Below are 14,831 nucleotides of genomic sequence, written 5' to 3' on the forward strand. Positions count from 1 at the left end.
TCTCTGTAGTGAGCTGGGCCCCCTGATGTCTGTCTCTGTAGTGAGCTAGGCCTAGTGCCGGCTGACTGTCTCTGTAGTGAGCTAGGCCCCCTGATGTCTGTCTCTGAAGTGAGCTAGGCCCAGTGCCGGCTGACTGTCTCTATAGTGAGCTAGACCCAGTGCTGTCTGTCTTTATAGTGAGCTAGGCCCAGTGCTAGGCTAGGCCCAGTTTCAGTCTCTCGGTCCCAGCTTTGATGCACCTGTGCTGACCTCACCTTCTGGCTCCGGTGGTTATTGTCCTTGATGATCTTTATGGCCTTCCTGTGACATCGGGTGGTGTAGGTGTCCTGGAAGGTAGGTAGTTTGCCCCCGGTGATGCGTTTTGCTGACCTCACTACCCTTTGGAGAGCCTTACGGTTGTGGACGGAGCAGTTGCTGTACCAGGCGGTGATACAGCCCGACAGGATACTCTCAATTGTGCATCTGTAAAAGTTTGTGAGTGTTTTCGGTGACAAGCCAAATTTCTTCAGTCTCCTGAGGTTGAAGAGGCGCTGTTGCGCCTTCTTCACCACGCTGTCTGTGTGGGCGGACCATTTCAGTTTGTCCGTGATGTGTACGCAGAGGAACTTAAAACGTTCCACCTTCTCTACTACTGTCCCGTCGATGTGGATAGGGGGCTGCTCCCTCTGCTGTTTCCTGAAGTCCACGATCATCTCCTTTGTTTTGTTGACATTGAATGTGAGGCTATTTTCCTGACACCACACTCCGGGGGCCCTCACCTCCTCCCTGTAGGCCGTCTCATCATTGTTGGTAATCTAGCCTACCACTGTTGTGTCGTCAGCAAACTTGATGATTGAGTTGGAGGCGTGCATGGTCACGCAGTCATGGGTGAACAGGGAGTACAGGAGAGGGCTGAGAACGCACCCTTGTGGGGCCGCAGTGTTGAGGATCAGCGGGGTGGAGATGTTGTTTCCTACCCTCACCACCTGGGGGCAGCACGTCAAAGTCCAGGACCCAGTTGCACAGGGCAGGGTCAAGACCCAGGGTCTCGAGCTTAATGACGAGTTTGGAGGGAACTATGGTGTTAAATGCTGAGCTGTAATTGGTGAACAGCATTCTTACATAGGTATTCCTCTTGTCCAGATGGGTTAGGGCAGTGTGCAGAATGATTGCGTTGTCTGTGGACCTATTGGGGCGGTAAGCAAATTGGAGTGGGTCTAGGGTGTCAGGTAGGGTGGAGGTGGAAGTGATATGATCCTTGACAGGTCTCTCAAAGCACGTCATGATGACGGAAGTGAGTGCAACGGGGCGATAGTCGTTTAGCTCAGTTACCTTAGCTTTCTTGGGAACAGGAACAATGGTGGCCCTCTTGAAGCATGTGGGAACAGCAGTCTGGGATAGGTATTGATTGAATATGTCTGTAAACACACCAGCCAGCTGGTCTGCGCATGCTCTGAAGACGCGGCTGGGGATGCTGTCTGGGCCAACAGCCTTGCGAGGGTTAACACGTTTAAATGTTTTACACACGTTGGCCATGGTGAAGTAGAATCCGCAGGTTTTGGTAGCGGGCCATGTCAGTGTCACTGTATTGTCCTCAAAGCGAGCAAATAATTGTTTAGTTTGTCTGGGAGCAAGACGTCTGTGTCCGCGACATGGCTGGTTTTCCTTTTGTAATCCATGATTGACTGTAGACCCTGCCACATACGTCTCATGTCTAAGCCGTTGAATTGTGACTCTACTTTGTCTCTATACTGACGCTTAGCTTATTTGATTGCCTTGCGGAGGGAATAGCTACACTGTTTGTTTCCGGTCGCCTTGCCATGACTAAAAGCAGTGGTTTGCGCTTTCAGTTTTGCACAAATGATGCCATCAATCCACCGTTTCTGGTTGGGCAAGGTTTTAATATGCTAATAAACTCACTCACCGAATCAGCGTATACATCAATGTTGTTGTCTGAGGCTATCCGGAACATATCCCAGTCCACGTGATCGAAGCAATCTTGAAGTGTGTAGTCTGATTGGTCTGACCAGCATTGAACAGACCTGAGCACGGGCGTTTCCTGTTTTAGTTTTTGTCTATAGGCTGGGAGCAATAAAACTGAGTCATGGTCAGATTTGTCGAAAGGAGGGAGGGCTTTGTATGCATCGTGGAAGTTAGAATAACAATGATCCAGAATGCTGCCAGCCCGGATTGCGCATTCGATGCTGATAAAATGTAGCCTTGTTTTCAGATTAGCTTAGTTAAAATGCCCAGCTACAGTAAATGCAGCCTCAGGATATGTGGTTTCCAGTTTACATAGAGTCCAATAAAAAAAATTCAGGGCCGTCGAGGTGTCTGCTTGTGTCGGGATATACACGGCTGTGATTGTAATCGAAGAGAATTCTCTTGGTAGATAATGCGGTCGGCATTTGATTGTAAGGAATTCTAGGTCAGGTGAACAAAAGGACTTGAGTTCTGGTATGTTGTTATGATCACACCACGACTCAATCATAAGGCATACACCCCCGGCCTTCTTCTTACCAGAGAGATGTTTGTTTCTGTCAGCGTGATGCGTGAAGAAACCGGGTGGCTGTACCGACTCTGATGACTTATCCCGAGTGAGCCATGTTTCCGTGAAACAGAGAATGTTACAATCTCTGATGTCTCTCTGGAATGCAACCCTTGCTCAAATTTCGTCTACCTTGTTGTCAAGAGACTGGACATTGGTGAGTAGTATACTCGGGAGCGGTGAGTGATAGGCCCATCTACGGAGCCAGACCAGAAGACCGTCTGCCCCTTCTCCAGCGCCATTGTTTTGGGTTGCCTACTGGGATCCGATCCATTGTCCTGGTTGGTTATCCAAACAGAAGATCCACTTCGGGAAAGTCGTAATGTTGGTAAGTTGACGTTGCTCTTGTATCCAATAGTTCTTCCCGGCTGTATGTAATAGGAAACTATGCAGTATTTTGCTTTTTTATGTATTATTTCTTACACTGTTACCCCAGAAAATGTTAAGTCTCCCGGGGTAACAGTGTAAGTAAAAATAGATTAAAAAACAAAATACAGCATAGTTTCCTAAGAACGCGAAGCAACCATCTCTGTCGGCGCCATGTTTAAAAGATTCCCTAGAGGTCTAGAACTGAGAGAATGATTTGTACCAAATACAATGCTCTTGATGTTCAGGAGCAGTTTATTACTGGCCACCCATTCCAAAACAGACTGCAACTCTTTAAGGGTTTCAGGTACTTCATTAGCTGTGGTTGCTGATGCGTGTATCGTTGAATTATCAGCATACATGGACACACATGCTTTGTTTAATGCCAGTGGCAGATCACTGGTAAAAAATAGAAAAGAGTAGAGGGCATAGAGAGCTGCCCTGCGGTACACCACAGTACACCACACAGGTTATAGGGATGGGTGCTGCTATAGGGAGGGGTTAGGTTATAGGGGTGTGACAGCTCAGAACACCTCTATAGATACATGAATGATTGCCTATGAAGCTCTCCTAACCCCATTTTCCACTGCACTTCTGGCCTGTCCCAAATGGCACCCTATTTCCTATGTAGTGCACTTCTGTTGACCAGGGCCCATTGGGAATAGGGTGCCATTTGGGACACTGTCATGCTATGTGTGGTCTATAAGCAGCAGCAGCAGATAGATAATGATCTAGTGACTATGGTAACCTTTCAGAAGGAGGTTATTGTTATAGGAGAGAATGTAATTAGGAAAATGGCAGCTGTGGCCATGTTGGATCATTAAGGAATATAATCCAATTTTAACTGGACAATCCTCTCCAAACCGACTGACCGAGTACTGAATCTCGCTCTCTTTCTCTCTCCCCCCCTTCCTCTCTCCCCCTTTTTCTCTCTCTCTCCCCCACTCTCCCCTTTCTCCCCCTCTTTCTCTTTCTCCGTTACTGGGTTTTAATGGGAGGCTGTCTGTGTGTGTGTGTGCATCCGTCAGCCAGCCAGAAAGGAATACTACTGAGTATTTCACTGAAAGCCTACGAACTATATTGGTGCACTGGTGTCTGGGTTGGTCTGCTGGTATGTCTCTTCTCAGCTTCACAGTTCTGAGAATGAGATGTACTAGTGTCTAGAGCCCTGAGACATTCCTGGGTCAGTTAGCAAGGAGAAAGACGGACAAACCAACGTAAAACAAGACAAAAACATGTAGTTCAGGTGTATTCTGGGTATTTTCTATCTGTTCAGTATTCAGATTACCTTAGGATGTCATACGCAGTATCAAGTCACCCAAACACACAGTGCTATCCCAGTCTGCTGACGTCACACAGTCCATGAACCAGAGACTCCACTTGTATGGTGCTGACCCGTCTGTCAGACGTCTAGAGCATGAACCAGAGACTCCACTTGTATGGCGCTGACCCGTCCGTCAGACGTCTAGAGCATACCCAGGTTGAAACAACAATTGAAATCATTCCATATACTTTATACAGTATGTGCTTGATTGAGCTTGCTTTGCTTAATGAACCAACGGAAAAGTCTGAAAACGGCAAACTCCGCCCATTTGACACTTGAGGCAGATACTAGGCATAATTTGAAAGATTTGGCATAGTGTTTGAACCCAGGTTGGGTCCAGAGAGAACAAGCAGTGTCGGTGGGTGGTAATAAAATATGAACTACTATATGTGTTTCCTGATGAAATACGAGCGAGCTTCCTTGGAAGAGAGAGCGGGCCGCCGTCGAGAGCTCTGAAAGTTATTGGAGTGCCAGGGATTCTCTGTGACGCCATTCGCTGGGCTACACCCAATGGTTTATAGGCCTAGCGGTGACACGCTGACCTCTACTCTACCTCGCCAGGCGGTGTGTGTGTGCAATTAAACCATGCAGCTTAATGGTTGAGGGGGAAACATATGAAGTGGAGTGTTATTTGAGTTAGTGGATGGCTGAACAGCTGCGTACGTACAGTAAAATTGGCGAGTGGATGCTCACTCATTCAGACACAAGGTTGAGGGGCCTGCATGACAATATTAGTCTTATGCCACTGTTTACCCCGGGATGAATGAACTTACAGGCCCATATTGGCAAAAAACCGACCACACACACACACACACACACACACACACACACACACACACACACACACACACACACACACACACACACACACACACACACACACACACACACACACACACACACACTCTCACTTTCTCTCTCACTCTCACTCGCACACACACACACACAACATGTGGCAGAGACGTGTTTAATGGCCTTGACAGTGTAAGATGTGATGGCAGTGTGTCTGTATTCTGTATCAGCAGCCGGAGCCTCAGGTTGACATGCCAGACATCACCACCACACTGTCTATAGGGACTCAGGTTGACATACCAGACATCACCACCACACCGTCTATAGGGACTCAGGTTGACATACCAGACATCACCACCACACTGTCTATTGGGACTCAGGTTGACATACCAGACATCACCACCACACTGTCTATAGGGACTCAGGTTGACATACCAGACATCACCACCACACCGTCTATTGGGACTCAGGTTGACAAACCAGACATCACCACCACACTGTCTATGGGGACTCAGGTTGACATACCAGACATCACCACCACACTGTCTATAGGGACGCAGGTTGACATACCAGACATCACCACCACACTGTCTATAGGGACTCAGGTTGACAAACCAGACATCACCACCACACTGTCTATAGGGACTCAGGTTGACAAACCAGACATCACCACCACACTGTCTATAGGGACTCAGGTTGACAAACCAGACATCACCACCACACTGTCTATGGGGACTCAGCTGATAACAACCTTGTTTCTCTTACTGTAATGCAGATCTTGTGTCAGTTCATATGGTCATGTATTAATTAGGTAGATTTTATGAATACTTTAGATGGCAACTAATGGAGCTGGACAGTACAGTAAACCTATTGGAGCTGGACAGTACAGTAAACCTATTGGAGCTGGACAGTACATGTACCCTAATGGAGCTGGACAGTACAGTACACCTAATGGAGCTGGACAGTACACGTAATGGAGCTGGACAGTACAGTACACCTAATGGAGCTGGACAGTACAGTACACCTAATGGAGCTGGACAGTACAGTACACCTAATGGAGCTGGACAGTACATTACAACTAATGGAACTGGACAGTACACATAATGGAGCTGAACAGCACGCATAATGGAGCTGGACAGCACATTTAATAGACCTGGACAGTACAGTACACCTAATGGAGTTAGACAGTACATATAATGGAGCTGGACAGTACAGTACACCTAATGGAGCTGGACAGTACATCTAATGGAGCTGGACAGTACACCGAATGGAGCTGGACAGTACACCTAATGGAGTTGGACAGTACACCTAATGGAGCTGGACAGTACAGTACACCTATTGGAGTTGGACAGTACATCTAATGGAGCTGGACAGTACAGTACACCTAATGGAGCTGGACAGTACATCTAATGGAGCTGGACAGTACATCTAATGGAGCTGGACAGTACACCTAATTGAGCTGGACAGTACATCTAATGGAGCTGGACAGTACAGTACACCTAATGGAGCTGGACAGTACACCTAATGGAGCTGGACAGTACATGTACACATAATGGAGCTGGACAGTACATCTCAAATCAAATCAAATCAAATTTTATTTGTCACATACACATGGTTAGCAGATGTTAATGCGAGTGTAGCGAAATGCTTGTGCTTCTAGTTCCGACAATGCAGTAATAACCAACAAGTAATCTAACTAACAATTCCAAACTACTGTCTTATACACAGTGTAAGGGGATAAAGAATATGTACATAAGGATATATGAATGAGTGATGGTACAGAGGAGCATAGGCAAGATACAGTAGATGGTATCGAGTACAGTATATACATATGAGATGAGTATGTAAACAAAGTGGCATAGTTAAAGTGGCTAGTGATACATGTATTACATAAGGATGCAGTCGATGATATAGAGTACAGTATATACGTATGCATATGAGATGAATAATGTAGGGTAAGTAACATTATATAAGGTAGCATTGTTTAAAGTGGCTAGTGATATATTTACATTTCCCATCAATTCCCATTATTAAAGTGGCTGGAGTTGAGTCAGTGTCAGTGTCAGTGTGTTGACAGCAGCCACTCAATGTTAGTGGTGGCTGTTTAACAGTCTGATGGCCTTGAGATAGAAGCTGTTTTTCAGTCTCTCGGTCCCAGCTTTGATGCACCTGTACTGACCTCGCCTTCTGGATGATAGCGGGGTGAACAAGCAGTGGCTCGGGTGGTTGATGTCCTTGATGATCTTTATGGCCTTCCTGTAACATCGGGTGGTGTAGGTGTCCTGGAGGGCAGGTAGTTTGCCCCCGGTGATGCGTTGTGCAGACCTCACTACCCTCTGGAGAGCCTTACGGTTGTGGGCGGAGCAGTTGCCATACCAGGCGGTGATACAGCCCGCCAGGATGCTCTCCACAAGCATTTCGCTACACTCGCATTAACATCTGCTAACCATGTGTATGTGACAAATAAAATTTGATTTGATTTGATTTGTGCATCTGTAAAAGTTTGTGAGTGCTTTTGGTGACAAGCCGAATTTCTTCAGCCTCCTGAGGTTGAAGAGGCGCTGCTGCGCCTTCTTCACGATGTTGTCTGTGTGAGTGGACCAATTCAGTTTGTCTGTGATGTGTATGCCGAGGAACTTAAAACTTGCTACCCTCTCCACTACTGTTCCATCGATGTGGATAGGGGGGTGTTCCCTCTGCTGTTTCCTGAAGTCCACAATCATCTCCTTAGTTTTGTTGACGTTGAGTGTGAGGTTATTTTCCTGACACCACACTCCGAGGGCCCTCACCTCCTCCCTGTAGGCCGTCTCGTCATTGTTGGTAATCAAGCCTACCACTGTTGTGTCGTCCGCAAACTTGATGATTGAGTTGGAGGCGTGCGTGGCCACGCAGTCTAATGGAGCTGGATAGTACAGTAAACCTAATGAAGCTGGACAGTACCCTAATGGAGCTGGACAGTACATGTACCTCCAAGCCCACTCTACCAGATGATCTGGTAGAATATTGCAGATATAAATATAACATATAGAACAACTGACATGATATTTCTATGTGAAATAATATCTGTTTGATCAACAAAATGTTAATGCAGTCTTTATCTCTCTCTCTCTCTCCCTCCACCCCCATCTCTCTCCACCCCCCCCTCTCTCTCGTTCTCCACCCCACCTCTCCCTCTCGCTCTCCACCCCCACTGTCTCTCACCCCCCACCTCTCTCTCCCCTTTTGTTCGAGGAGGCCCAGAAGGTAAATAACCCTGCTAACAGTCAGGCAGCAGACGGTACAGCTAAGGGTCCTGATGAGAAGGACGAAGTGGTCCCTGCCAGCGAGGTGGGCTGGATGACCTCCGTTAAGGACTGGGCCGGGGTCATGATATCAGCACAGACACTCACCGGCAGAGTCCTGGTACGTGTGTGTGTGTGTGTGTGTGTGTGTGTGTGTGTGTGTGTGTGTGTGTGTGTGTGTGTGTGTGTGTGTGTGTGTGTGTGTGTGTGTGTGTGTGTGTGTGTGTGTGTGTGTGTGTGTGTGTGTGTGTGTGTGGGGGTTGGTGGATACACACTGGAAGAGTCCTATGATTCTAAGGAAGTTATTCTCAGTTCTGGTGTATTTCTATAACTCATTATGTTGTCATCCAGAGTCACATGCATTTATTTTCCAAGCTATAACACAATGAGTTACATACAGCAGGATTTTAAAGAACCAAAGAGTTTGGGCTGCTTCGTGTTTTCATTTTTGCTATGGAAATATTGAGATTCTGGTATCACAACAGACCTAGCATTTGGGTTGTTGTACTCAGTCCTGTTGGTTCTAGCTGGTTTTGGTCTAGTCCAGTCCTGTGGTTCTAGCTGGTTTTGGTCTAGTTCAGTCCTGTGGTTCTAGCTGGTTTTGGTCTAGTCCAGTCCTGTTGGTTCTCGCTGGTTTTGGTTTTGTCCAGTCCTGTTGGTTCTAACTGGTTTTGGTCTAGTCCAGTCCTGTTGCTTCTCGCTGGTTTTGGTTTTGTCCAGTCCTGTGGTTTTAGCTGGTTTTGGTTTTGTCCAGTCCTGTGGTTCTAGCTGGTTTTGGTCTCGTCCAGTCCTGTTGGTTCTCGCTGGTTTTGGTCTCGTTCAGTCCTGTTGGTTCTAGCTGGTTTTGGTTTTGTCCAGTCCTGTTGGTTCTAGCTGGTTTTGGTTTTGTCCAGTCCTGTTGGTTCTAGCTGGTTTTGGTCTAGTCCAGTCCTAGTGGTTCTAGCTGGTTTTGGTCTAGTCCAGTCCTGGTGGTTCTAGCTGGTTTTGATATAGTCCTGCTTGTTCTACATGGTACACAGGGGTTGCAGAGTGAGGAGAGGAAGAATGAGAGGGGAGGAGAGGGAGAATGAGAGGAGAGGGAGAATGAGCGTGGAGGAGAGGAGAGGGAGATAGAGAGAGGAGGAGAGGAGAGGGAGAATGAGCGAGGAGGAGAGGGAGAATGAGAGAGGAGGAGAGGGAGAATGAGAGAGGAGGAGAGGGATAATGAGAGAGGAGGAGAGGGAGAATGAGAGCGGAGGAGAGGAAAGGGAGAATGAGAAAGGAGGAGAGTGCTTCTACATCTGCATTGCTTGCTATTTGGGGTTTTAGGCTGGGTTTCTGTACAGCACTTTGAGATATCAGCTGATGTAAGAAGGGCTATGTAAATACATTTGATTTGAGAGGGCGAATGAGTGAGGAGGAGAGGGAGAATGAGTGAGGAGGAGAGGGAGAATGAGTGAGAGGGGAATAAGAGAGGAGGAGAGGGAGAATGAGTGAGGAGGAGAATAAGAGAGGAGGAGAGGGAGAATGAGCGAAGAGGAGAATAAGAGAGGAGGAGAGGGAGGATGAGTGAGGAGGAGAATAAGAGAGAATGAGCGAGGAGGAGAATAAGAGAGGAGAGGGAGAATGAGCGAGGAGGAGAGGTAGAATGAGAGGGAGGATAAGTAAGGAGGAGAATAAGAGGGGAGGAAAGGGAGAATGAGTGAGAAGGAGAATAAGAGAGGAAAGGGAGAATGAGTGAGAAGGAGAATAAGAGAGGAGAGGGAGAATGAGTGAGGAGGAGAATAAGAGAGGAGAGGGAGAATGAGTGAGGAGGAGAATAAGAGAGGAGAGGGAGAATGAGTGAGGAGGAGAATAAGAGAGGAGAGGGAGAATGAGTGAGGAGGAGAATAAGAGAGGAGAGGGAGAATGAGTGAGGAGGAGAATAAGAGAGGAGAGGGAGAATGAGTGAGGAGGAGAATAAGAGAGGAGAGGGAGAATGAGTGAGGAGGAGAATAATTGAGGAGAGGGAGAATGAGTGAGGAGGAGAATAAGAGAGGAGGAGAGGGAGAATGAGTGAGGAGGAGAATAATTGAGGAGAGGGAGAATGAGTGAGGAGGAGAATAAGAGAGGAGAGGGAGAATGAGTGAGGAGGAGAATAATTGAGGAGAGGGAGAATGAGTGAGGAGGAGAATAAGAGAGGAGAGGGAGAATGAGTGAGGAGGAGAATAAGAGAGGAGAGGGAGAATGAGTGAGGAGGAGAATAAGAGAGGAGAGGGAGAATGAGTGAGGAGGAGAATAAGAGAGGAGAGGGAGAATGAGTGAGGAGGAGGAGGAGAGGGAGAATGAGTGAGGAGGAGAATAAGAGAGGAGAGGGAGAATGAGTGAGGAGGAGAATAAGAGAGGAAAGGGAGAATGAGTGAGGAGGAGAATAAGAGAGGAGAGGGAGAATGAGTGAGGAGGAGAATAAGAGAGGAGAGGGAGAATGAGTGAGGAGGAGAATAAGAGAGGAGAGGGAGAATGAGTGAGAAGGAGAATAAGAGAGGAGAGGGAGAATGAGTGAGGAGGAGAATAATTGAGGAGAGGGAGAATGAGTGAGGAGGAGAATAAGAGAGGAGAGGGAGAATGAGTGAGGAGGAGAATAATTGAGGAGAGGGAGAATGAGTGAGGAGGAGAATAATTGAGGAGAGGGAGAATGAGTGAGGAGGAGAATAAGAGAGGAGAGGGAGAATGAGTGAGGAGGAGAATAAGAGAGGAGAGGGAGAATGAGTGAGGAGGAGAATAATTGAGGAGAGGGAGAATGAGTGAGGAGGAGAATAATTGAGGAGAGGGAGAATGAGTGAGGAGGAGAATAAGAGAGGAGAGGGAGAATGAGTGAGGAGGAGAATAAGAGAGGAGAGGGAGAATGAGTGAGGAGGAGAATAAGAGAGGAGAGGGAGAATGAGTGAGAAGGAGAATAATTGAGGAGAGGGAGAATGAGTGAGGAGGAGAATAAGAGAGGAGAGGGAGAATGAGTGAGGAGGAGAATAATTGAGGAGAGGGAGAATGAGTGAGGAGGAGAATAATTGAGGAGAGGGAGAATGAGTGAGGAGGGGAATAAGAGAGGAGGAGAGGGAGAATGAGTGAGGAGGAGAATGAGTGAGGAGGAGAATGAGTGAGGAGGAGGAGGAGAGGGAGAATGAATGAGGAGGAGAATAAGAGAGGAGAGGGAGAATGAGTGAGGAGGAGAATAAGAGAGGAGAGGGAGAATGAGTGAGGAGGAGAATAAGAGAGGAGAGGGAGAATGAGGAGGAGGAGAATAATTGAGGAGAGGGAGAATGAGTGAGGAGGAGAATAAGAGAGGAGAGGGAGAATGAGTGAGGAGGAGAATAAGAGAGGAGAGGGAGAATGAGTGAGGAGGAGAATAAGAGAGGAGAGGGAGAATGAGCGAGGAGGAGAGGTAGAATGAGAGGGAGGAGAATAATTGAGGAGAGGGAGAATGAGTGAGAAGGAGAATAAGAGAGGAGAGGGAGAATGAGTGAGGAGGAGAATAATTGAGGAGAGGGAGAATGAGTGAGGAGGAGAATAAGAGAGGAGAGGGAGAATGAGTGAGGAGGAGAATAAGAGAGGAGAGGGAGAATGAGTGAGGAGGAGAATAAGAGAGGAGAGGGAGAAGGAGGAGGAGGAGAGGGAGAATGAGTGAGGAGGGGAATAAGAGAGGAGGAGAGGGAGAATGAGTGAGGAGGGGAATAAGAGAGGAGGAGAGGGAGAATGAATGAGGAGGAGAATGAGTGAGGAGGAGAATGAGTGAGGAGGAGGAGGAGAGGGAGAATGAATGAGGAGGAGAATAAGAGAGGAGAGGGAGAATGAGTGAGGAGGAGAATAAGAGAGGAAAGGAGAATGAGTGAGGAGGAGAATAAGAGAGGAGAGGGAGAATGAGTGAGGAGGAGAATAAGAGAGGAGAGGGAGAATGAGTGAGGAGGAGAATAAGAGAGGAGAGGGAGAATGAGTGAGGAGGAGAATAAGAGAGGAGAGGGAGAATGAGCGAGGAGGAGAGGTAGAATGAGAGGGAGGAGAATAATTGAGGAGAGGAGAATGAGTGAGAAGGAGAATAAGAGAGGAGAGGGAGAATGAGTAAGGAGGAGAATAAGAGGGAGAGGAGAATGAGTAAGGAGGAGAATAAGAGGGAGAGGGAGAATGAGTGAGGAGGAGAATAATTGAGGAGAGGGAGAATGAGTGAGAAGGAGAATAAGAGAGGAGAGGAGAATGAGTGAGGAGGAGAATAAGAGAGGAGAGGGAGAATGAGTGAGGAGGAGAATAAGAGAGGAGAGGAGAATGAGTGAGGAGGAGAATAAGAGAGGAGAGGGAGAATGAGTGAGGAGGAGAATAAGAGAGGAAAGGGAGAATGAGTGAGGAGGAGAATAAGAGAGGAAAGGGAGAATGAGTGAGGAGGGGAATAAGAGAGGAGAGGGAGAATGTGTGAGGAGGGGAATAAGAGAGGAAAGGGAGAATGAGTGAGGAGGAGAATAAGAGAGGAGAGGGAGAATGAGTGAGAAGGAGAATAAGAGAGGAGAGGGAGAATGAGTGAGGAGGAGAATAAGAGAGGAGAGGGAGAATGAGTGAGGAGGAGAATAAGAGAGGAGAGGGAGAATGAGTAAGGAGGAGAATAAGAGGAGAGGGAGAATGAGTGAGGAGGAGAATAAGAGGAGAGGGAGAATGAGTGAGAAGGAGAATAAGAGAGGAGAGGGAGAATGAGTGAGGAGGAGAATAAGAGAGGAGAGGGAGAATGAGTGAGGAGAGAATAGGAGAGAGGAGAATAAGAGAGGAGAGGGAGAAATGAGGAGGAGAATAAGAGAGGAGAGGGAGAATGAGTGAGGAGGAGAATAAGAGAGGAGGAGAGGGAGAATGAGTGAGGAGGAGAATAAGAGAGGAGAGAGAATGAGAGGAGGAGGAGAATAAGAGAGGAGAGGAGAGAATGAGGAGGAGGAGAATAAGAGAGGAGAGGGAGAATGAGTGAGGAGGAGAATAAGAGAGGAGAGGGAGAATGAGTGAGGAGGAGAATAAGAGAGGAGAGGGAGAATGAGTGAGGAGGAGAATAAGAGAGGAGAGGGAGAATGAGGAGGAGGAGAATAAGAGAGGAGGAGAATGAGAGAGAATAAGAGAGGGAGAATGAAGTGAGGAGGAGAATAAGAGAGGAGAAGGAGAAGAGTGAGGAGGAGAATAAGAGAGGAGAGGGAGAATGAGTGAGGAGGAGAATAAGAGAGAAAGGGAGAATGAGTGAGGAGGAGAATAAGAGAGGAGAGGGAGAATGAGTGAGGAGGAGAATAAGAGAGGAAGGGAGAATGAGTGAGGAGGAGAATAAGAGAGGAGAGGGAGAATGAGTGAGGAGGAGAATAAGAGAGGAGAGGGAGAATGAGTGAGGAGGAGAATAAGAGAGGAGAGGGAGAATGAGTGAGGAGGAGAATAAGAGAGGAGAGGGAGAATGAGTGAGGAGGAGAATAAGAGAGGAGAGGGAGAATGAGTGAGGAGGAGAATAAGAGAGGAGAGGGAGAATGAGTGAGGAGGAGAATAAGAGAGGAGAGGAGAATGAGGAGGAGGAGAATAATTGAGGAGAGGGAGAATGAGTGAGGAGGAGAATAAGAGAGGAGAGGGAGAATGAGTGAGGAGGAGAATAATTGAGGAGAGGGAGAATGAGTGAGGAGGAGAATAAGAGAGGAGAGGGAGAATGAGTGAGGAGGAGAATAAGAGAGAGGGAGAGGGAGGAGGAGAATAAGAGAGGAGGGGAGAATAAGGAGGAGGAGGAGAGGGAGAATGAGTGAGGAGGAGAATAAGAGAGGAGAGGGAGAATGAGTGAGGAGGAGAATAAGAGAGGAGAGGGAGAATGAGTGAGGAGGAGAATAAGAGAGGAAAGGGAGAATGAGTGAGGAGGAGAATAAGAGAGGAGATAAATGAGTGAGGAGGAGGAGAGAGGGAGAATGAGTGAGGAGGAGAATAAGAGAGGAGAGGGAGAATGAGTGAGGAGGAGAATAAGAGAGGAGAGGGAGAATGAATGAGGAGGAGGAGGAGAGGGAGAATGAGTGAGGAGGAGAATAAGAGAGGAGAGGGAGAATGAGGAGGAGGAGAATAAGAGAGGAGAGGGAGAATGAGTGAGGAGGAGAATAAGAGAGGAGAGGGAGAATGAGTGAGGAGGAGAATAAGAGAGGAGAGGGAGAATGAGTGAGGAGGAGAATAAGAGAGGAGAGGGAGAATGAGTGAGGAGGAGAATAAGAGAGGAGAGGGAGAATGAGTGAGGAGGAGAATAAGAGGAGAGGGAGAATGAGTGAGAAGGAGAATAAGAGAGGAGAGGGAGAATGAGTGAGGAGGAGAATAATTGAGGAGAGGGAGAATGAGTGAGGAGGAGAATAAGAGAGGAGAGGGAGAATGAGTGAGAAGGAGAATAAGAGAGAGAGGGAGAATGAGTGAGGAGGAGAATAAGAGAGGAGAGGGAGAATGAGTGAGAAGGAGAATAAGAGAGGAGAGGGAGAATGAGGAGGAGGAGAATAATTGAGGAGAGGGAGAATGAGTGAGGAGGAGAATAAGAGAGGAGAGGGAGAATGAGTGAGGA

General features: G+C 47.5%; 1 protein-coding gene across 1 annotated transcript in view; it reads left to right on the top strand.

The window, feature by feature from the left end:
- The window catches only part of LOC112251626 (calcium-activated potassium channel subunit alpha-1-like), a 350,091-nt gene that overhangs the window by 104,144 nt on the left and 231,116 nt on the right, over nt 1–14,831 (top strand). The window contains exon 2 of the mRNA XM_042299053.1: nt 8,244–8,411. Within this exon, the coding sequence (XP_042154987.1) occupies nt 8,244–8,411 (168 nt within the window). The remainder of the gene's footprint in view (nt 1–8,243; nt 8,412–14,831) is intronic.

The sequence above is a fragment of the Oncorhynchus tshawytscha genome, linkage group LG16, assembly GCF_018296145.1.
Source record: "Oncorhynchus tshawytscha isolate Ot180627B linkage group LG16, Otsh_v2.0, whole genome shotgun sequence".
NCBI classification, from domain to species: domain Eukaryota; kingdom Metazoa; phylum Chordata; class Actinopteri; order Salmoniformes; family Salmonidae; genus Oncorhynchus; species Oncorhynchus tshawytscha.